Genomic DNA, 21,829 nt, shown 5'->3' with positions numbered 1-21,829 from the left:
TGACCGCACAGGGTCATGAACGTCCCCTGCGGGGGCTGTGTGGGGCGGGGACCCAGAGGAGCCGAGGAGGGGGCAAGGGGGCAGGCCATGGAGGGAGAAGGCGTGGCCGGGGAAATCTTCTGAGAGAAGAGATGCCAAGTGTGGTGCTGAGACCCTAAGAGATGCCCTCAGGCCCTAGGAGATGCAGGAGGCGTGGGCAGGAGATGCCCAGGCGAGGTTCAGCCTGTGGTCAGGGAACGCAGACCCCACATGTCTCAGAACCGAAAGAGACCAAGCTATAAGACAGAAGCAACACTGTGCCAGATTCAATAGAAGCTTCATAAAATGGTCCACATTAAAAAAAAAAAAAACCGTCTTAGATATAAATCACTCTCAAGGCTTTAAATCCCATACCTACTGCACTCACCTAGAATGGCCGACATTCAGAGTCCGGCGGTTAAACAGTATTCTGCTTCAGTAAGACTGACTTTTACATTTTACTTCCTAATGAATTTTCAGACTATGTAGCCTTAATGTGAAGATTATGGAGAACATGCTTCTCTGGCTGGGGGGTGGGCATGCAGACGTCCAGCTACCCAGCAATCTTTAGGCTCACCTAGCCAGCTGGTCACCATACGGATGGCATTACAGCCACAGAGAGAGCTTCCCTGGCGGCTCAGATGGTAAAGAACCTGCCTGCAGTACCCTGGGTTCGACCCCTGAGTTGGGAAGATCCTCTAGAGAAGGGAATGGTTACCCCCTCCACTATTCTTGCCTGGAGAATTCCATGAACAGAGGAGCCTGGCAGACTACAGTTCACGAGGACGCAAAGAGCCGACCAGCACTGAGTGGCTAACGCTTTCACTTTCACAGCCACAGACAAGGAAGAGTCTCCATCGATCCTAGGACTTTTCCTTTCAGTGGGAGGAAGCAAAAAAAAAAAAAAAGTGTAAGATTTTGTCATGTCTCTTGTGAAAAGAATATACTTTCATTCATGTCTCTTGTGAAAAGAATATACTTTCATTCATCTGAGCAAGAAACATTCACTGAGGACTTGCTCCCTGCCAGATGCTGTTCTAGGTCAAGTACAAGAGTGAGCGGCACAGCAGCCACGCTCGTGGGTGCTTCACGCTGGTGGAAGAGACACAACAATCAGATCACAAGCAGAATAAGATGGTGTCCAGGGTGACGCAAAGAAGGCTGAGCGCCGAAGAACTGATGCTTCTGAACTGTGGTGTTGGAGAAGACTCCTGAGAGTCCCTTGGACTGCAAGGAGATCCAACCAGTCCATCCTAAAGGAGATCAGTCCTGGGTGTTCATTGGAAGGACTGATGCTGAAGTTGAAGCTCCAGTACTTTGGCCACCTGATGTGAAGAGGCAACTCATTAGAGAGGAATCAAAGCAAGGAGAGGAGGCGGCGGCAGAGGACGAGGTGGTTGGATGGCATCACCGACTCAATGGACATGGATCTGAGCAGACTCTGGGAGACAGTGAAGGGCACGGAAGCCTGGGGCGCTGCCGCCCACGGGGCTGCTAAGAGCTGGACATGACTTATCGGCGGAGCAGCAACCACCAGGGGCGACGAGCACAACCAGAAGCGCATCAGGAGGACAGGAGAGCGGGGATGTGCGGGCAGGGTGGGGTCTGAAGGGGCCTCCGCACGTGCCGCCTGAGCAGAGACCTGAACGGCAGCAGCGAGCACGGCGACGACCCAGGCGTGAGCAGCCCCACAAGAACCCGTCAGCACCGAAGCCCTCAGGTGCAAACGAGCGTGTCAGCCTGCCCTGTCTGGGCAGGACAGGAAGCAGGCCACAACCACCCCAGGCCTCGGTGTCCAAAGTCAGACGTCTGTATCTCATTTCTATTTCTCGGTAATGGTCACGGAAGTCCATTGCAGGGAGCGGACAGGGCAACGGACGGAGGTGATCTGCCTGACACACGCAAAACCCCAGCAGGGCTGCTGTGTGGGCGACAAAGCCCAGGAGGCGGGCAGAAATGAGGAGCCAAACACGACGCCCCCGGGCCCAGTGCACGACTCTCAGAGGCTGAGTCCCCAGACTCCCGTCGCTGGGCTCGCGGGTGCCCGGGTGTTTGGTGCCGAGGAATACAGTGGAGCCAGAGCACAGAGCTGCAAGCAGCCGGCGGGCGTGCGGGCCTGCAGGAAGGTCTGCCTCAGACGTGGACACGGTCCCTTTTTATGCTTTCCTCTTGCCACCTTTCTGCCTCACTTCCGGCTCTGTGCCCTAGGTTACGCTAAGTTACAGACTCGTACTGAAAAAAAAACCCTGATTCATGTGAATTACCTAACCCCCGGTACATCACCCACACTCGGCAAGTGCAGATGAAACGAGCCTCCCTTTCTAATTTTAAGGCCCACTGTGTGAACTCTGCGTGTTCAAGCCTCCCTGGTCTTTTGTGATTAATTTTAGTAACGGGAGAACGACCCGCTTTAGGACAAATGACTCATGATGCAGCTTCACATCTGAAAACTGAAAATCACCCTCCTGCCCGGAAAATATCATTTTTAAGTATAAAATTTCTACCCCATGTTAACTCCACAAAGCTTCCTGCCTTGAAAAAGAGGTGGGGGGGAGCAGGCTAGGAACTTGAGGTTGCAGACAGCAAGCAAGGTGTGCGTTACCTTTGCAATGGTATTTGTCTTAGGCAGGTTTATGACAAGGGAAAAAAAACACACCCTCAACTGCTATAAAACAATTTATAGCCTGTGCAATTCAAAACATTCTTTCAGCAGCCACATCAAAACAGTACAGCTTTCTCCTGAGTATGAAGAGCAGCCTCTGTGGCTTCTGCATGGATTATTTATCCTGGCGTGGCAAGGCATGTCATAGACACATAACTGATTTCAAACTGGAAAGAAATCAAAGGTTCCTGACCCCTCAGCTGGTGTCCTCAGCTCATCATTTCTCTTCCTCTTGAACTGTGAGCTTAGAAACCTCTCCAGATTAACTGTAGAATCAGCAAATACTTCAAGGACCATAAATCTGAAACATGCAGCTGACAAAACAAGCGTTTCCTTTAGCGGGTTGTTTGCCGCACCAACATTTAGCCCAAAAAAAAAAAAAAAAATATATATATATATATATATATATATATAAATATGTTCATTAAGGTAAAAAACTCTAGTCACAAGGATTTCCCTGGTGGTCCAGTGGTTAAGACTCTGTGCTTCCACTGCGGGGAGCCTGGGTTCAGTCCCTGGCTGGGGAACTAAGATCCTGCATGCTACTTGGCATGGCCAAAAAATTCAAAATAAATAGATAAAACAAAATTCTGCTGACACAGTTAGCAAGCATAGTGCGGAAGAATTCCCTCCATACATTTTAAAAAAAAATCTTTTTGCGGGAAATTCACTTCCTGAAGACTAAAATCCGGAAGTGGGTGGTATTGATTCTGAGAGAATCTCATGAAGCGTTTCACAGATTTCCTACTTGAGCTGAAAAACTCTTTTCTATTTTGGGATCAGAGACTTAATTTGCTCTTCCATTCACTCAGCGCATGCTCACGATCACCTGTGAGTCAGGAATCACGAGACACTAAGGATGCAGAAACGGATAAGGTTCAGGGAAAAACATGTCACAGTGTGAGCGCACGAAGTCTTCTGTGGTAAACTGCTGAGGTAATGCCCGCGTGACTCACCCCTCCCCGGACCCACACTTTCCTCCCTGCCCCCTGCGATGGGTCATGCTGTGTGCCAACGTCACTGGACCATGGGCTGCCCAGGTATGTGGCCAGACCTTACCCTGGTGTCCTGGGAGGGCGTCTGGGATGAGATCAACACTTAAATGGCTGCCAGCCTCCACAGCTGCACGACCTAGTTCTACAGAAGAAATCTGTGTGAAACCTGTGCATGCGTGCACACGTACATACACACACAGGCCCCTGTGCGCCACCGTCCAAGGTCTGGACAGAATTCCTACTAAAAGTCAGTGCAACGACTGATATTGTTTTGGACCCTTGCTCTCACTGTCAATAAAGAAACGTCACAGTGACAGCGCCTAGAGAATCCTCAGTAATCTTCCCTCCTCTCCTGTCCAGAGAAAACGCCCTTCTTTCTGTCCACAGACGCTTCCCGAATCTCTCGCCGGGAGAAGAGGACGACAGAGGATGAGATGGTTGGAGGGCATCACTGACTCGAGGGACATGAGTTTGAGCAAGCTCTGGGAGTTAGTGATGGACAGGGAAGCCTGGCGTGTTGCAGTCCTTGGGGTCGCAAAGAGTCGGACACGGCTGAGCGACTACACTGAACGGAACTGAATCTCCCGCTGGAAATTCATCAACAGCAAAAACAGAAAGCAGAGCCAAGGTGAGGAAGGGATTAGCTAATTGAATGGGACTCCTACCTCAGCTTCTGAAAAGTGACTCATTAAAACCCAGGAACCAGCTCTGGTGTGAGCCAGAGAGCTCTCGGGGCGGGCGTTCAGCTCAGGGAGAGCCAACTGCGATGGAGCTGCCAGAACCCAGTGTCTTGGAAGCCCCACCTTCACCTTCTTGAGGAGAACCTGAACCAGGCTCCACGTGGCTCCAGGCTCGCCTGTTCCCAGCCGTGCTCTGCTGCTCACTGGAGGGCGCTGCGGGCCTCCCTGGTGACGGCGTCCACTGCCAACATCTCAGGCGCATGCGTGAGTCGCTCACTCTTGTCTGACTCTTGCGACCCCATGGACTGTAGCCCCCAAGTCTGCTCTGTCCATGGGGTTCTCCAGGCAAGAATACTGGAGCGGTTGCCATTCCCTTCTCCTGGGGACCTTCCCAACCCAGGAATCAAACCAGGGTCTCCCACACTGCTGGCAGACTCTTTACTGTCTTAGCCACCAGGGAAGCCCACGTCTGTTCTCTACATCTGTGTCTTTTTGCTGCAGCCCCTAAACAACCACACCTCACTCTCAGGTGGGGAGACTGTGATGAGCTGCTGGCCGGCGTGTCATTCTGAGAGTGGAATCCCAGAGGTTCCCAGAAGCATCCGAGAAGAGGCAGCTTCAGCCACTACACTAAGTCGACAGGCCCTCCTGGAGGCCCCTCGAGAACAGGCGTCCTGGCCCCCTGACTTCCCCACGAGGCACTTCGTTGTCACCATGCACACCCTCTTCTCACTGGGGCATCCAGAGAACGGACGTCCCCCCACCCACAGCGCCTTCAGCGCGTCGGAACTGCAGCTGGAGAAGCAAGTCTCAGAGGCTATTTTTACTCCGGAACTCAATTAATTTGGCGCAAAAGTAGCAGGAGTCCCTTCCCTTGCAGGAAATGCTTCTGCTGCTGGGCGTCTGGTTCGTAAAATCCACCCACTGAGCAGCAGAATTAGCACAGGAGCTCAGGCTGGGCTTGCAACCCTGAATAATCCTCTTCCAGGTTTCCGGTCGTAGCACGGCACCTAAGGTGCCATTCCCAGGTGAACCCAGAGCATGAGGCGCGGGACCCAGGTTGAGAGGCGGGACCCGGGTTGAGGGGCGGGACCTGGGTGTGAGGGGCGGGGCCCGGTGTGAGGTGCGGGGCCGGTGTGAGGGGCAGAACCTGGGTGTGAGGGGCGGGACTTGGTGTGAGGGGCGGGACCTGGTGTTAGGGGTGCAGAGCGTGAGGGGCGGGACCTGGGCTGAGGGGCGGGACCCAGGTGTGAGGGGCGGGGCTGGGTGTGAGGGGCGGGACCTGGTGTGAGGGGCAGAACCTGGGTGAGGGGCGGGGCTGGGTGTGAGGGGCAGAACCTGGGTGAGGGGCGGGGCTGGGTGTGAGGGGCGGGACCTGGTGAGGGGCGGGACCTGGTGTGAGGGGCAGAACCTGGGTGAGGGGCGGGGCTGGGTGTGAGGGGCAGAACCTGGGTGAGGGGCGGGGCTGGGTGTGAGGGGCGGGACCTGGTGAGGGGCGGGACCTGGTGTGAGGGGCAGAACCTGGGTGAGGGGCGGGGCTGGGTGTGAGGGGCAGAACCTGGGTGAGGGGCGGGACCTGGTGTGAGGGGCGGGACCTGGGTGTGAGGGGCGGGACCCACTGCGAGGGGCAGAACCTGGGTGTGAGGGTGGGACCCAGGTTGAGGGGCAGGACCCAGTGTGATGGGCGGGACCCGGTGTTAGGGGCGGGACCGGTGTGAGGGATGCTGAGGGATGCGGAGCATGAGGGGCGGGAGCCGCGGGCGAGCACTGAGTGTGGTCGCAGGACTACTGAGGCCTTGGCCCACAGGTAGGGACCCACCTGAGGGACCCACCAGGACCCGCAAAACACACGGGGCCCCCTGACGCATGCTCTCATGTCACCTGGGTTTACACGGAGCCGCACTGGGTGAGAGATGCAACTCCATGGCTTCCCAGATGGCGCAGTGGGTAAAGGACCTGCCTGCCAATGCAGAAGACACAGGAGACGCGCATTTGATCCCTGAGTCAGGAGGATCCCCTGGAGAAGGGCCTGGCAATCCGCTCCGATATTTCTGCTTAGAGAATCCTTGGACAGAGGAGCCTGGTGGACTGCAGCCCATGGCGTCACAAAGAGACGCAACTGAGCATGCACGCAGCTCCCTTAAGCCAGCAGGAGACACTGGAAAATACTGGTATATTTGTTTTTAAAAGAACATTTTGAAAACAATTGAAATAAGTCTTAAAAATGTCACCACCTTCCGAAAGCCTCCCCTCATTAGACGCGCATTCCCCTCCACTCACCCTCAACAGCATCTTATGTCTGCCACTACCAGCAGCGTCGCCGGCAACCTTAGAGTCTGAGGATCCACATCCGTTCCACCAGAGAGGATGAGCAGGATGGCGAGACCTGTCCGCCACCTTCCTATCACAAAGCTTGAAGCCCTCTGTAGACATTTGCTGCTGTCTAGCCGATAAGTCACGTCCAATTCTTTGTGATCCCATGGACTGCAGCACGCAGGCTCTTCTGTCCATGGGATTTCCCAGGCAAAAAAAAAAAAAAAAGCTAGAGTGGGTTGCCATTTCCTTCTCAAGAGGATCTTCCTGGATCAGGGATCAAACCCACATACCGCGTAAAGTCTTTACCAGTGAACCATCGATAAACATTTAGTGACCGAATATTACTTAGGACTGAAAACAAGTTTAAAGATCACCAAGTTCAAACTCCATATAGACGACTAAGAAAACCACAGTCTTCTTCACAAAGGTTGCCTTGGCAGGGCCAGGGTCAGTTTCCCCTCCGAGACTCTCTTACCTCGCTCTGCTGAATTTTAGAAGCCACTTTGCAGCACTCCCAGCTTTTACACGTTACACTTTACTTTGTCAGTTCAGGAATCCAACAAATGTTTGGGTTGTAACAGGGTTTTGTTCACACAATTGTCTTTTTTTCCCTATTATATGTAAAAGCACACTGTGAGAAAACAGATCTTCTAATTGAATTTCTTTCTAGATTTATTTTACATGTTTTGAGTTTTGTTATAAATGCAGCTTTGAAAGGTTGAATCTTAAACAATTCAGTGGCATTTTTTCCTTTGCTCGGTTTCTAAGGCGCAGAGGAGAGCCTGAGAACAAGAGAAGGCACATGGCTGTCAGAAGGTAGAGCAGGCGGTTTCCTGCCCAGGACGCATGGACACCGGTGGCTCCAGCAACAGTTAGAACTGGACATGGAACAACAGACTGGTTCCAAATAGGAAAAGGAGGACGTCAAGGCTGTATATTGTCACCCTGCTTATTTAACTTATATGCAGAGTACATCATGAGAAATGCTGGGCTGAATGAAGCACAAGCTGGAATCATGATTTCGGGGAGAAATATCAATAACCTTAGATATGCAGATGACACCACCCTTATGGCAGAAAGTGAAGAGGAACTAAAAAGCCTCTTGATGAAAGTGAAAGAGGAGAGTGAAAAAGTTGGCTTAAAGCTCAACATTCAGAAAACGAAGATCATGGCATCTGGTCCCATCACTTCATGGCAAATAGATGGGGAAACAATGGAAACAGTGACAGACTTTATTTTGGGGGGGCTCCAAAATCACTGCAGATGGTGACTGCAGCCATGAAATTAAAAGATGCTTGCTCCTTGGAAGAAAAGTTATGATCAACCTAGACAGCATATTCAAAAGCAGAGACATTACTTTGCCAACAAAGGTCCGTCTAGTCAAAGCTATGGTTTTTCCAGTGGTCATGCATGGATGTGAGAGTTGAACTGTGAAGAAGGCTGAGCACCGAAGAATTGATGCTTTTGAACTGTGGTGTTGGAGAAGACTCTTGAGAGTCCCTTGGACTGCAAGGAGATCCAACCAGTCCATCCTAAAGGAGATCAGTCCTGGGTGTTCTTTGGAAGGACTGATGCTGAAGCTGAACCTCCAATACTTTGGCCTCCTGATGCGAAGAGCTGACTCATTTGAAAAGACCCTGATGCTGGGAAAGATTGAGGGCAGTAGGAGAAGGGGACGACAGAGGATGAGATGGTTGGATGGCATCACGGACATGAGTTTGGGTGAACTCTGGGCGTTGGTGATGGACAGGGAAGCTTGGCATGCTGTAGTCCACAGGGTTGCAAAGAGTCAGACACGACTGAGCAACTGAACTGAACTGAACTATGTGCTGGTTCCCACGTTTGGTTCTGAGTCAGTCATTTACAGTCGATGCTGTCGGCTTCTTCAAATGGCTTGGTTGACAGTCTTCAGACTTGCAGGGGCACCCAGATCAGAAGTTTGCCGCCTTTTAACAAGGTCGTTCATTTCCTCTCAGGTGCCTTGGCAAACATCCTAGGGCGTGGCTGACCCCTGAGGCCACCTGCCTGCTGGGGGCTCCCCCAGGGGAACTTCAGGAATGACCCAGGATATTATTTTTAAATTCCCTGAATTCGACTCAGTTGGGCTCAGATATAAGAAGTGTGAAGCCTACAGGAATCCTTTCTCCCTGGACAGGCTGGGGCACTGGTGAGAATGCTAAGCAAAAATGCCAACAGAACACGGGGCGCCGACAACCCCCAGGGCTTGACACCTTCACAGGCCGCTGCCCACGCCCACACACGCGCTCCCCAGTGTCCGCAGACCTCACCCACAGGAAGCCCCGCAAGGCCTGTGTCTCAAGAGCTCTGAGCATCTGTATGTTTTAATCTCATCACGTAGGATTTTCCTCTCCCTGCTCTTTCCAGACTGAAGGGGCGATCTGGTCGTGACCTTCCCTAGAAGGGCTGAGACTGGTGTGACAGGGACGTCTGACAGGGACGCTTCGCAGCTTTCCTCACTGGAGGCACAGAGAAAGCAACGTGTGGAAAAGCAGGATTCGGTGAGCTAACACTCACGCGTGTGCACACACCCAGAGGGGCTTCAGAAGCAGACACAAGTCAGGCGGAGCAGAGGGGCTCCGGACTGAAGCACAGAGGGGCTGCGGGTGGAGGGGAGGGGTCTGAGGAGGCGCCGGCCCGCCCAGCGGGCCTCAGCCCCTCCCAGGCAGAGCAAGGACGGGAGACCCAGGGCGGGCGCCGGGGCAGCTGAAGAAACGAGGGCACCCGGGTCCCTTCAGAAGGACAGCGTCACGGGGCTCGCTCCCCAAAGCTGACGGAGGTGACAGTCCCCCCGCCACCTGCCCAAGGCTGGGCTCCTGTCTTAACCTGGGCCAAGAGAGGTAAGGAGCTATTTCTAAACATGGACCCGTTTTGCCTTATTTCTTCATCCCCTTATGAAACCCTGGACGCGGGGCAGGGGTGCTGGGAGCTGTGGGCACACACCTGCAAACCCAAACCCTGCAGCGGCTCCACACGGCCCTGCGGCGCCAGAGAGGGGCGCTCTGCTTGCTCGGAGCCCCGGATGAGAGCCCACGTCCCCACATCCAGCCGCGAGGCCGGACCCCCAGCAGCACCAGTGACCAGGTTACCCTCCAGCATCAGGGTCTTTGAAAATCTTTCCTTTTCATCTCTCCTCGGGCTGCAGAGGCTTGTGCTGAAAGTCTCAGAAATCATGACTTTTCTCTGTAAATAAGATGGGAGTGAATTTCTGACCAGAGAACACTGCCTGTCCACAGGGGTTGGGGAAGCTGGGGGACTGGCCTGAGGGTTTCCAGGGGCGTCCCTCCACTGAACCCAGAAACCCTTTCTCCTCAGGGTTCCCGGCACTTCTGCAGCCTTTCCACCCGGCTGCTCCTTCGGACTTGAGGATTACCTGTGCTCAAAAGAATATTGGGGCCGCCCTGGTGGCTCAGTAGTAAAGAATCTGCCTGCCAGTGTAGGAGACACAGGTTTGATCCCTGATCCAGGAAGATTCAACATACCGCAGAGCAACTAAGCCCGTGTTCCACGACTACTGAGTCTGTGCTGGAGAGCCCGGGAGCCACCAGTGCTGAGCCCACATACAGCGACTCCTGAAGTCTGCACGCCCAGCAGCCCGCACTCTGCAGCGTGAGAAGCTGGAGCGCCTCAGCTAGAGAGGACGCCCCCCCACCCCCACCCCTCAGCACCGAGGAGAAAGCCTGCGCGGCACCGGAGACCCGGCACGGCCAGGAGCAAATGAACACATAAATGCATAGCAATTTAAACAGGGACGTCAGTCTCCCTTCCCATCTGGTTCCTGCGATCCAGGTACCGTGAGGCTGTTTCCAGTCTGTTCTGCTCCTTTCATCTGGAAGGCGGCAGAGGAGGTGCAGCATCTGGGGGTCCACAGGGTCTGTGACTTCTTTTCCCTCCTCTCCAAATGCTCTGGGGTCTGCTGAGCTCAAACCACAAACCCACAGATACTGGGTGTCTTAAGCATTCACTGTGGTATGTAAAAAAAAAACTAATTTTTAAAAAATTTCTGGGAGGAAAAATGTTTGGAGGAGCCTGGCAGGCTACAGTCCATGGGGTTGCAGAGTCGGGCATGACTGAGTGACTTCACTTTCACATTTCACTTTCATGCATTGAAGAAGGCAATGGCAACCCACTCCAGTGCTCTTGCCTGGAAAGTCCCAGGGACGGGGGAGCCTGGTGGGCTGCCGTCTCTGGGGTTGCACAGAGTCGGACACGACTGAAGTGACTTAGCAGCAGCAGCAGCTGCTCTCAAATTAGATTTCACTGTCGCAGTGCTCCCATCCTCTGATCTGGTCTTTTTCATGCCCTTCCGAGCTTTTCTAAACACTGGAGCAGACTTTCAATGACCACACCAGGCAGCAGGTTGCCAGGGTGCTCACTGACCACAGGACAACAGGCCAGGGTCCCCTCTCCTTCCCTCCAGGACCCTGAAACGGATCACCACAAACCCACCTGTGTTCCAGGGGCAACAGGAGGCCGCCCCCAGTCATTTCATTTTCTTTCCTTGATAGTCCTCAGTCTCCACGTGGATAAAGTAAGGTTAATCCAGAAAAGTCTCTAACACCCGCTGCGCGGCTTGCACTCAGTCGTGTCCAGCCCTGAGGACTGTGGTCCACCAGGCTCCTCTGTTTCTCCAGGCAAGAATCCTGGAGCGGGTTGCCAGGCCCTCCTCCAGGGGGTCTTCCCCACCCAGGGGTTGAAAACCTGGGTCTCCTGCACTGCAGGTGTAGCTACCTTACCCCTTCCAGCTCTCTAATCCCACGATCTCAAAACATATCCTCCATCCTCAGCTCAGCTGTATGTCCTGACACCTTCATGTGCTTCCAAGTCCTTCTCTACTGAGTTCGGTCTGGGCAGTTTGGAGATCGGTATGATCAGTAAACCATCCCTCATGCAGACAGGAAGCCCCAGTCCTATAGTGAGTCAGTCTGGGCAGTTTGGAGATTGGTATGATTGGTAAACCATCCCGCATGCAGACAGGAAGCCCCAGTCCTTCTCTAGTGAGTCGGTCTGGGCAGTTTGGAGATCGGTATGATCAGTAAACCATCCCTCATGCAGACAGGAAGCCCCAGTCCTATAGTGAGTCAGTCTGGGCAGTTTGGAGATTGGTATGATCGGTAAACCATCCCGCATGCAGACAGGAAGCCCCAGTCCTTCTCTAGTGAGTCGGTCTGGGCAGTTTGGAGATCGGTATGATCAGTAAACCATCCCGCATGCAGACAGGAAGCCCCAGTCCTTCTCTAGTGAGTCGGTCTGGGCAGTTTGGAGATCAGTATGATCGGCATGCAGACAGGAAGCCCCAGTCGCAGGTCTCTGAATGTCAAGGCCAAAGGCAACACTGCCCATTGGAAAAGAACTTGCAAACCTTCTGGACTGGACGGCAGGATGGGCCAATTCCTTCTGCACCTTTTTAATAGCTCACACACTTCTTTTCTCTCGGATTAAAAAAACAGCAACAACAACTCATAGCTAAATTTTGAGGCTATTAAAATGTGAGTCAACTCAACACACACAGATGAGGCGCATCGGAGCTCAGCGGGCCAGACGGCCAGTGCGCCTGCCGCTGCATCCCCGTGCCGGAGAGCCCCCTGCAGACGCTCGGCACCTGGCTCCAGCTCGGAAGGGGTGGCCTGAGATCAGCCAAAACAGAACAAAATTCTGAGCATGAAATGAGCTGCTGAAGACAATTCGCAGGCAACCCCAGCAACGGCCGAGGCTTTCTCAGGTATTAGAGTCCGTCCTGGGCAAGCCTGTGCGTGTTACCACCTGAGGCCAACAGAGGACTCGGAGCAGAATCACAGGCGGGACCAGAGTCGGCCGACAGCCTCTCTGTTAGTAGCTCAGCCATGTCTGATTCTTTGTGACTCTACAGACTGTAGCCTGCCTGGCTCCCCTGTCCATGGGATTCTCCAAGCAAGAACACTGGAGTGGGCTGCCATGCCCTTCTCCAGGGGATCTTCCCGACCCAGGGACTGAAGCCGGGTCTCCTGCATTGCAGGCAGATTCTTTACTGTCTGAGTCACCAGGGAGGCTCCTTTAGGGAACCGTGCACCCAGCCTCTCACCTTCTCGGTCCCCACCCAACCTTCCTCTCTCGTCCCATCTGTGGGATGGACGTCCTCAGAGTTCTCTCCTGGCCTCTAACGTCTATTCTCCCTCTGTAGTCTCTCTCCAGCAAAATAACCCACTTCTAACGCTCAAAGCAAACAAAGCAAAGCGCCAGCCAGGGCAGCTGCAGCAAGTGCTTGCAGCGCACGGTCTGTGCAGCAGCGGCCTCAGAGGTCTGCCCGTGCCGCCCGGGTATGCCCGCTGTCCCCGCCTCCCGGCAACTCCTTTTCCGGTTACAGTTATGACTGCCTGTCACAGCTCAGATTCTGCTCCACACGATGCCTTTTCAGCAATGGGTAATTCCCCTGCCTCCAAACTCCCCCTCCCCTCCACTGATCCAGCTTTTCCATGAACAAGGGAGGCCACGGCCAGAGCTAGGGCCCAGGCCCACGAGTTCACAGATGTCCACCGCTGGGCAGCTTCAGGGGTCACCTGTCCAGTGAAATGGATGCTGTATTATTCAAGCCAACAGGTGCCGGAAGCCAGTGTGAGGAATCCCGCCCGTGACAAGGTCATGAGGAAGGAAGCTGACATACGCAAGGCGTGCTCAGACTTCAGGGACCCCTCTGGAAATTCCTAAGCATGTACCCCAACAAAAATCTGCCGGTTTTTGTGCTCTGCTTTTCCACTCTTCTGACATTCTCTGGAAAAAGTCAATTCAGGGCTTTAGTCTTCTGCATTTGAAAGAGTGTTTCAATCCAAATACCCCTCTGATGGCTTTCTAGCCTGCCTGCAGGACTCGTACAGCTGCGCATGTGATTGTTTGAGGCCTCCTGACCGCAGGAGGCACAGGAAGCTTAAAACATCCTAGGAATGTAGGGGCTTCCGAAGAGTCAAAATCTTTAGAATAGGACTGATTAAAAGTTTCATTTGTTGAGTCAATGTTTGCTGCCAAATTTTCATATCCTTTATTTTTAGATATAGTTGGTATATAGAAAAACAAGTAGTAGACCTTGTATTAGCAACATTAGATCTTTGAGTTAAGTACCTTCTTTGTTATAACCCACTGCGCCTTTGTTCTATAGAGATGTAACTTTAGCGCTTTTAAGGAGATGCAAATTAAAGAAAAACACTTCAGGAGAAACAAAATTAACATTCATTAAGGAAGAGAGCCAAAAAGTGTTAACAAGCCTCTTGGCCAGAAGATAATGTAAATCACCTGAGACCTTTTGTATACAAAATGATGTATAGAAAGAGTCTGGGCTGCAAACGCTACGTAATTTTGTGTAACCCATTGATCTCCATGTTTTATCAAAAGTATAAAAGGCCTTCTGAACAATAAAGGATGGGACCAGATTCTCGGACCAGTTTCTCGGACTAGTCTCGGCCTGGTTTCTTGGGAATCTGGCTCCCCCCGTGTCTCTCTCTCTCTCTTTTTCTCTCCCTTTTCTTCCCTCTGCTCTTTACTTTAATTTCAGGCTGAATTTCCATCTGGGGCGCGGAGGCTCGCCAGGTCTACTTATTTGCCCCGGTTATTAAGATCCGCGCGAAAGGGAGCTTAAGGCGAGGCACCCTTAGATATTCAAGCGGGCACCCAGTGGCCCAACGTAGATGGTGCAAATTCCCTGTCTGGAATTTTATTGGTCTTCCGCGTAAACCAAGCTATTCAGCCCTCTTTCTCCACTTAATCTTCCTACTGCACTATAGTTTCTTAATCTAATCTTATATTAATAAATAAACAAGTCTTTCCACGCCAACGCCGTCCACCCTTCGAATTCCCTGGATCCACCGGGGCTGGACCCCGGCAAACAGGAGCATCTGCAACTCCTGATGAAAAGGCAGCAAGAAGCCCGTGAAGCCAAGAAGGAACTGCCCACGATGTCGGCCAAGAGCGGCGGCAGCCCAGCCGGGTCGCCGACCGTCAGCAGCGAGCGAGGGCGGCCCACGCTCAGCGGAGCTCGCTTTCCAAAAAGACCTGCCTGTGTCCGTGGAAGCCATGGCGATAAATTTGCCGGATTTAGTCCACGTGGCTGCCCAGAGCCGAAGAGAACGAACACGGTAACGGGAAGTTCTCTGAGCCCCGGGGAATCCCGCCAGGGCTCACAGGACTGAGCTCAGCGTCACACAAAACGAACTGGCTAGTCTTCCCATTAACAGTTGTGCCCACACAACAGAAGTGCAGGCATTAAAGACACTCAGCCCAGAGACACCCGTCCACAGTCAGAAACACTCTGTTCAGAAACATTCAGCAAAATAAAACAATAGTCTCCAGGCTCACAATAGAAGTACAGGCATTAAAGATACTCAGCCCAGAGACATTCGTCCACAGAAAATCACAGTTAAAAACACTCTGTTCAGAAACATTCATCAAAATAAAATAATAGTCTCCAGGCTACTTACATCCGTGTCGGGTCCTTTATCCGCCCCCGGACAAGAAAAAGTAACAAATTCATGGCACCTCTTGTGAACCACAAAACAGCAAACTGGTGGAGAGAAAAGAAAATTAAAATTAGAAGCGTGGATTGAATACACAAAGCTGCGTCCTCCAAACAGGGCTACCTGCTGTCAGAAGTCAAGTTAACGTCACTACAGACAGACTCTCATAAACAGCAATCAGACAGCATTTCATTGGAGACTTGGCCTCATTTGGTATTGCTTGGATTCCCGGATAACAGAACCACAAAATGCCAGCACGGACACGGCACAGGAGACCTAAAGCTTAACTTGTCTCCTCTAAAGCTGAGGGAAGAGGACCAAGGGTGGTAAGACCTTCTCCCGAGGTATAAACCAGGAAGCTACATGGAAAGCACTCTGCACTCCCCTCCCCCGCCTCCCCCCCCACCGACACACACAGGTGTGTAAACGTGGACAGACGTCAGACCCTGTGAGTAAGGTATAAGGAGAATAACTTATTACAAATGATACGTGGGTGTCACCAAGAACTTCCGAGGCAGAATTCTGAGCTTCAAGAACCCCTTGATCTACGGAAAACAGCCCTTTGAAGCGGAGAAGAGTTGCAAAGCACCTCTCTCTTGAATCTACCAGCTGGGGGGGCGTCACCCACAGATATACCAAACCACTACGCAGCAAGCATTCTCCAAACAGCAGGGCTTTCATAAGTCTCCCTGAAGATGAATCAATAAAAGAGGCATGAGTTACAGAAGCTAGGAAGTCAGGTTTTTATGGAAAGTTTACCGTGGAGGACACACAGAGTATAAGCAGAAGTCCCAGGCTGCCCTCACGCTGACCGCGCAGCACCAGCTCCACAGCGCACAGCCCACGGCTCCTTGTTTTCTGCTGAACAATAAGCTGGGCGTCCCTGGTGGCCCAGACAGTAAAGACCCCCTGCAACGCAGGAGACCTGGGTTCCAGCCCTGGCTCGGGAAGATCCCCTGGAGAAGGGAATGGTAACCCACTCCAGTATTCTTTGTTTCTTCTGTTTTTTTTTTTTTTTTTTTTGAGGCTACTTACTTTACAATATTGTAGTGGTTTTGCCATACATTGACATGAATCAGCCATGAGTATACATGTGTTTCCCATCGTGAACCCCCTCCCACCTCCCTCCCGATCCCATCCCTCTGGGTTGTCCCCGAGCACCGGCTTTGAGCATCCCGTCTCATACATTGAACCTGGACTGGCGATCTGTTTCACATTTGGTAATATACATGTTTCAGTGCCATTCTCCCAAATCATCCCACCCTCGCCTTCTCCCACAGAGTCCAAAAGACTGTTCTTTACGTCGGTGTCTCTTGTGGTGTCTCGCATATAGGGTCATCATTACCATCTTTCTAAATTCCATATATATGCATTAATATACTGTATTGGTGTTTTTCTTTCTGACTTACTTCACTCTCATCCACCTCATTAGAACTGATTCAAATACGTTCTTTTTAATGGCTGAGTAATATTCCATTACTGACCTTCCTCTTGAGAAATCTGTATGCAGGTCAGGAAGCAACAGTTAGAACTGGACATGGAACAACAGACTGGTTCCAAATAGGAAAAGGAGTACGTCAAGGCTGTATATTGTCACCATGCTTATTTAACTTCTATGCAGAGTACATCATGAGAAACGCTGGACTGGAAGAAGTACAAGCTGGAATCAAGATTGCCGGGAGAAATATCAATCACCTCAGATATGCAGATGACACCACCCTTATGGCAGAAAGTGAAGAGGAACTAAAAAGCCTCTTGATGAAAGTGAAAGAGGAGAGTGAAAGAGTTGGCTTAAAGCTCAACATTCAGAAAACGAAGATCATGGCATCTGGTCCCATCACTTCATGGGAAATAGATGGGGAAACAGGAAACAGTGGGACTTTATTTTGGGGGGCTCCAAAATCACTGCAGATGGCGACTGCAGCCATGAAATTAAAAGACGCTTACTCCTTGGAAGGAAAGTTATGACCAACCTAGATAGCATATTCAAAAGCAGAGACATTACTTTGCCAACAAAGGTCCGTCTAGTCAAGGCTATGGTTTTTCCTGTGGTCATGTATGGATGTGAGAGTTGGACTGTGAAGAAGGCTGAGTGATGAAGAATGGATGCTTTTGAACTGTGGTGTTGGAGAAGACTCTTGAGCGTCCCTGGAGATCCAACCAGTCCATTCTGAAGGAGATCAGCCCTGGGATTTCTTTGGAAGGAATGATGCTAAAGCTGAAACTCCAGTACTTTGGCTACCTCATGCGAAGAGTTGACTCATTGGAAAAGACTCTGATGCTGGGAGGGATTGGGGGCAGGAGGAGAAAGGGACAGCCGAGGATGAGATGGCTGGATGGCATTGCTGACTCGATGGACGTGAGTCTGAGTGAACTCCGGGAGTTGGTGATGGACAGGGAGGCCTGGCGTGCTGCAATTCATGGGGTCGCAAAGAGTCGGACACGACTGAGCGACTGAACTGAATACTCCATTGTGTATATGTACCACAGCTTTCTTATACATTTGTCTGCCGATGGACATCTAGGTTGCTTCCATGTCCTGGCTATTGTAAACAGAGCCGCGATGAACACTGGGGCACGCATGTCTCTTTCGATTCGGGTTTCCTCGGTGTGAATGCCCAGCAGTGGGATTGCTGGGTTGTGCAGCTGTTCTATTTCCAGTTTTTACAGGGATCTCCACACTGTTCTCCATAGTGGCTGCCACTCCATATTCTTGCCTGGAGAATTCCGTAGACAGAGGAGCCTGGAGGGCTATAGTCCATAGGGTCGCAAAGCGCTGGACACAGCTGAGTGACTAAAACTTTCACTTTCAGCTAAAAACCAACATTTGCTCAGAAATCCTGGGTGAGTCCTATGTAGAAGGCAAGTGAGACCTCCCCAGACACTGGCTCTCTTCTTCTTCTGCTGCTGAGGATGCTTCACCTTCCTGCACACGCGTCAGGAGGCAGGGCCCACTGAAGAGGGAGGGAGAGGGCGGCAGCGCTGCTGAGAGCCAAGACCCCCAGATCAAGGAGGCGCTTAGAGGCCTGGTGGGGACGTTCAGGACGTTTGTGCGCAGCACGAGCAGCCACTGAAGGGTCTGAACCCGAGTGACGAAAGCCCTTCCTCGGCTTCTGACGGGCCGATGGCGGTGACGGGAAGGGTTCGCTGGGACAGGTCAGGGCCCTAAGGACCGGGGAGGCCATCACTGTTCAGCCTGTGAGAGACGGAAGCGTGAGATGCCAGGGACACCGAAGAGGACCTGCCAGCTGACCGCAGGCACCGGAGAGAAGGAAGCGTGAGATGCCAGGGACACCGAAGAGGACCTGCTGGCTGACCGCAGGCACCGGAGAGACGGAAGCGTGAGATGCCAGGGACACCGAAGAGGACCTGCCGGCTGACCGCAGGCACCGGAGAGACGGAAGCGTGAGATGCCAGGGACACCGAAGAGGACCTGCCGGCTGACCGCAGGCACCGCTTGTCTGCCTCCTGCCACGGGCCACTCGCCGGGTCATGCCGCCTGCCTTAATTATCTCACCGAACCCTCACACCGCTGCTTAACATGCTCCGACGTCTGCGTTTTACAGACGGGAAAGCACTGCACGGACCTCTGGGGTCTAGTCTGTATAAACTCAGGATGTTTGCCGACAGGAGAGGGGGTGGGAGAGATGGACGGACGGAGTGATAAACAGGGCAGACGGACACGGGGCTTCTGGACAGTCACCCCTCCGTGCAGAGGAGCCAGGGGCCAGACTAAGGTTTGCTGGACCCTGCGCCCCCCGCCCACCTCACACTGGTGCACGGGAGAGGAAAAGGTGATGAAGGAGACGCGGGGTCTGCACGTGGCGCCAGGGACATGCCTGCCTGGAAAAGGAGCTCTAAGCAGAGTCAGTACGTCTATAAAAGTGAACGCAGATACATGGGTGGGTCAAAAGTGCGCGTGTGCGTGCGTGCGTGCGTGCGTGCGCGTGTGCGTGCGTGCGTGTGTGTGCGCGCGTGCGTGCGTGCGTGAAACCCAGAGCGTGAAGCTGTGCGTGTGCGTGTGCGTGTCAGAGAAGCAGCATAAAGGATGCCTGCTTTCTTTTTAAGCAGCTTTAAGGCGGTCATAATACAACGTCAATGCAAAAGTGTATCTTAAAAAGCAAAGCCCTCAGGCTGGGCACGAGCAGGCAGAACGGGGCACTTAGGGAGCCGCCCAGGAAGGTGGACGGTCAGCGAAGCCCCCCCTTCAGGACAGGGAAGCGCGGCTGAGGGGCTGCGGGCCTCACGGGGGCGGGAGGAGGGCCTGGGCGGGCGAGACCCCGCGGAGGCGCCCCCGGCCCTCACTGCCTTGGGGCCGCGGCCTCCCGGCCGTGTCCGGCGCAGCGCCCCATCGCAGGCTCCTGAGGACGGACGGACCGCAGCGCGGACGCTCAGACCAGGCCCGTCAGCCGGTCTCCCGACACGGGCTTGGCTCCACTCGCGAAATGAGGAAGACAAGGGCCACAGGGCCTGTTTCCTCTCCACGGTTCATTACGGACACGCTGAGCGGACACGGGGCATGCCGAGTCCCTGCTCAGCGCGCCAGCCTTCGAGCGCCTCCTCTGGTCCAGGCGACAGCCGATAAACCCCTGCGGCTCAGGCCCCTGCGGCTCAGGCCCCTGCGGCTCAGGCCCCCGCGGACCAGGCCCCCGCGGCTCAGGCCCCCGCGGACCAGGCCCCCGCGGCTCAGGCCCCCGCGGCTCAGGCCCCCGCGGACCAGGCCCCTGCGGCTCAGGCCCCTGCGGCTCAGGCCCCTGCGGACCAGGCCCCCGCGGCTCAGGCCCCCGCGGCTCAGGCCCCCGCGGCTCAGGCCCCCGTGGACCAGGCCCCTGCGGCTCAGGCCCCTGCGGCTCAGGCCCCTGCGGACCAGGCCCCCGCGGCTCAGGCCCCTGCGGACCAGGCCCCCGCGGCTCAGGCCCCTGTGGACCAGGCCCCCGCGGCTCAGGCCCCTGCGGACCAGGCCCCTGCGGCCGAACGGCTGAGCCTGCCAGTGCGCTCAGCTCTCCAGCAGGAGCTTCGCACACGGCACACCTGGAACCCCAGTCCAGTCGTGTCCTGGAATCAGGCCTGCACTGAGCAATGTAATGTGGAAGGGCGGCAAAAGCCCCCGAGAGCTCTCCACGCTGAGTGATCCAGGCGGGTCCAAGGACTCAGACGGAGAGGAGAGAAAGCAAGGGGGCCTGCCCCCCACCCAGGGCGGTGCGCTGATGAGGGGGACCGAGCAGGGAGGCCCTCTCCATTCAAGCCCACAGTTTGTTTGGAAAGATAAAAGGTTTTGGACGTGCTTGGTGGTGACAGTTGTACAGTCTTGTGTGTATACTGAGTCCACTGAGCGGTACATATAAACATGGTTAAACGCGTAAGTTTTAAGTTACACATAGCTTGTTGTTGTTGAGTCGCTAAGTCATGTCTGACGCTTTGCGACCCCATGGACTGTAGCATGCCAGGCTCACCACAATATAATTTAAATTAAGCATCAACGTGGAGCGAGATTCATGAAGGTGTGAATAACGTGTGAATATGGTGTGAATAAGGTGTGAATAAGGTGTCAATAAGCACAGACATGGAGTCTTGCTTATGTAGGTTCACGGCTTCTTTTTGTTCCCAGTGGACGCAGCTGCAAAACCAAGGAAGTATTTACTTCCATTTCATTAGGTTCTACATAAAGTCCACGTCAGATTAGAGGGGGGACGTGGGAAAAATTGAGTTTTCAGAGCCAAGGACTCACACGATCTCAGAGGATTAGAAATGGGCTCCTCCGACCGTCTCATCTCTGTGCAAACAGTCAGCATCAGCACCAGCGATGGAAACCAGGGCCTCACCCCCAGAGCCTGGCTCTCCACCCAGTCCTCGGGACCGTCTGCCACTTCTTTACAGGGTCATCCCTGTTTACACATCACATGGATCACAGGCTTCTTGAGGGGAGAAAACACACACTTAGGTATCACCTTCCATTTGGTTTAAACAATAACTTCCTTTCACCCTCAAGTCTTAAGTCCGTATCATTTCAACTTCAGCTCATAGTCACGTAAAATGGAACATGTGCATAAAAGTCCCATTGTCCAAAATTAATGGGGTAAAAGCCATTATGTAACAAACCTGCAATTCAAAAAAGGAGCCTACTAAATTTAATAGTTAGACTTCATTTAGAGCGGAAGACGGGCAGCCAAGCTTCTGAGAGCTCCTTTTTTAAATACATGAATGGCTTCCGTCATGTGAGATGGTTTTAATTAAATCTTGCTTAGCTGGAAGGGATTAATGAAAGGTAACGTCACATCAGAACACAGTGAAAGGAAAACCTCTAAGGCGAGCGAGCTGCTTTCAGCCTTGCGGGGAAAGTAACGGAAAACTGAGCCTATATTCTGTTCGTGTGTTAAAAGAAAATTATTGGTTTCAGGTTTGTAACAGTGAAAATGGTCTTCTTGTGTGATACGTGTTAAAGTTGTATGAAAACAAGCCAAATCAATGCACTCTGTCACACAGTGTGAGCAGCCATCTGCAGTGAGCACGCTGGTTCTGCCCAAGCCTGTGTGCACATTCTCCCGAGTAATATTCGATATTTCCTCCCTTCCCCAGAGGAATCGCCCATAACCTCCTCCTCAGCTTTCTATCACCAAGTCCCTCAGATGCTTCCTCCTTTTGTGTCACTCCCTGCTTGGA

At 53.1% G+C, this 21,829-nt stretch overlaps 1 protein-coding gene across 1 annotated transcript in view; it reads right to left on the bottom strand.

Moving 5' to 3' along the window:
* PRKCA (protein kinase C alpha) overlaps nt 1-21,829 on the bottom strand; it is a 290,424-nt gene that overhangs the window by 143,995 nt on the left and 124,600 nt on the right. Inside the window, exon 3 of the mRNA XM_068978661.1 lies at nt 15,134-15,216. Within this exon, the coding sequence (XP_068834762.1) occupies nt 15,134-15,216 (83 nt within the window). The remainder of the gene's footprint in view (nt 1-15,133; nt 15,217-21,829) is intronic.

This window comes from Capricornis sumatraensis, chromosome 8, assembly GCF_032405125.1.
Source record: "Capricornis sumatraensis isolate serow.1 chromosome 8, serow.2, whole genome shotgun sequence".
In the NCBI taxonomy this organism is placed as follows: domain Eukaryota; kingdom Metazoa; phylum Chordata; class Mammalia; order Artiodactyla; family Bovidae; genus Capricornis; species Capricornis sumatraensis.
This window is presented reverse-complemented; position numbering and strand designations above follow the sequence as displayed.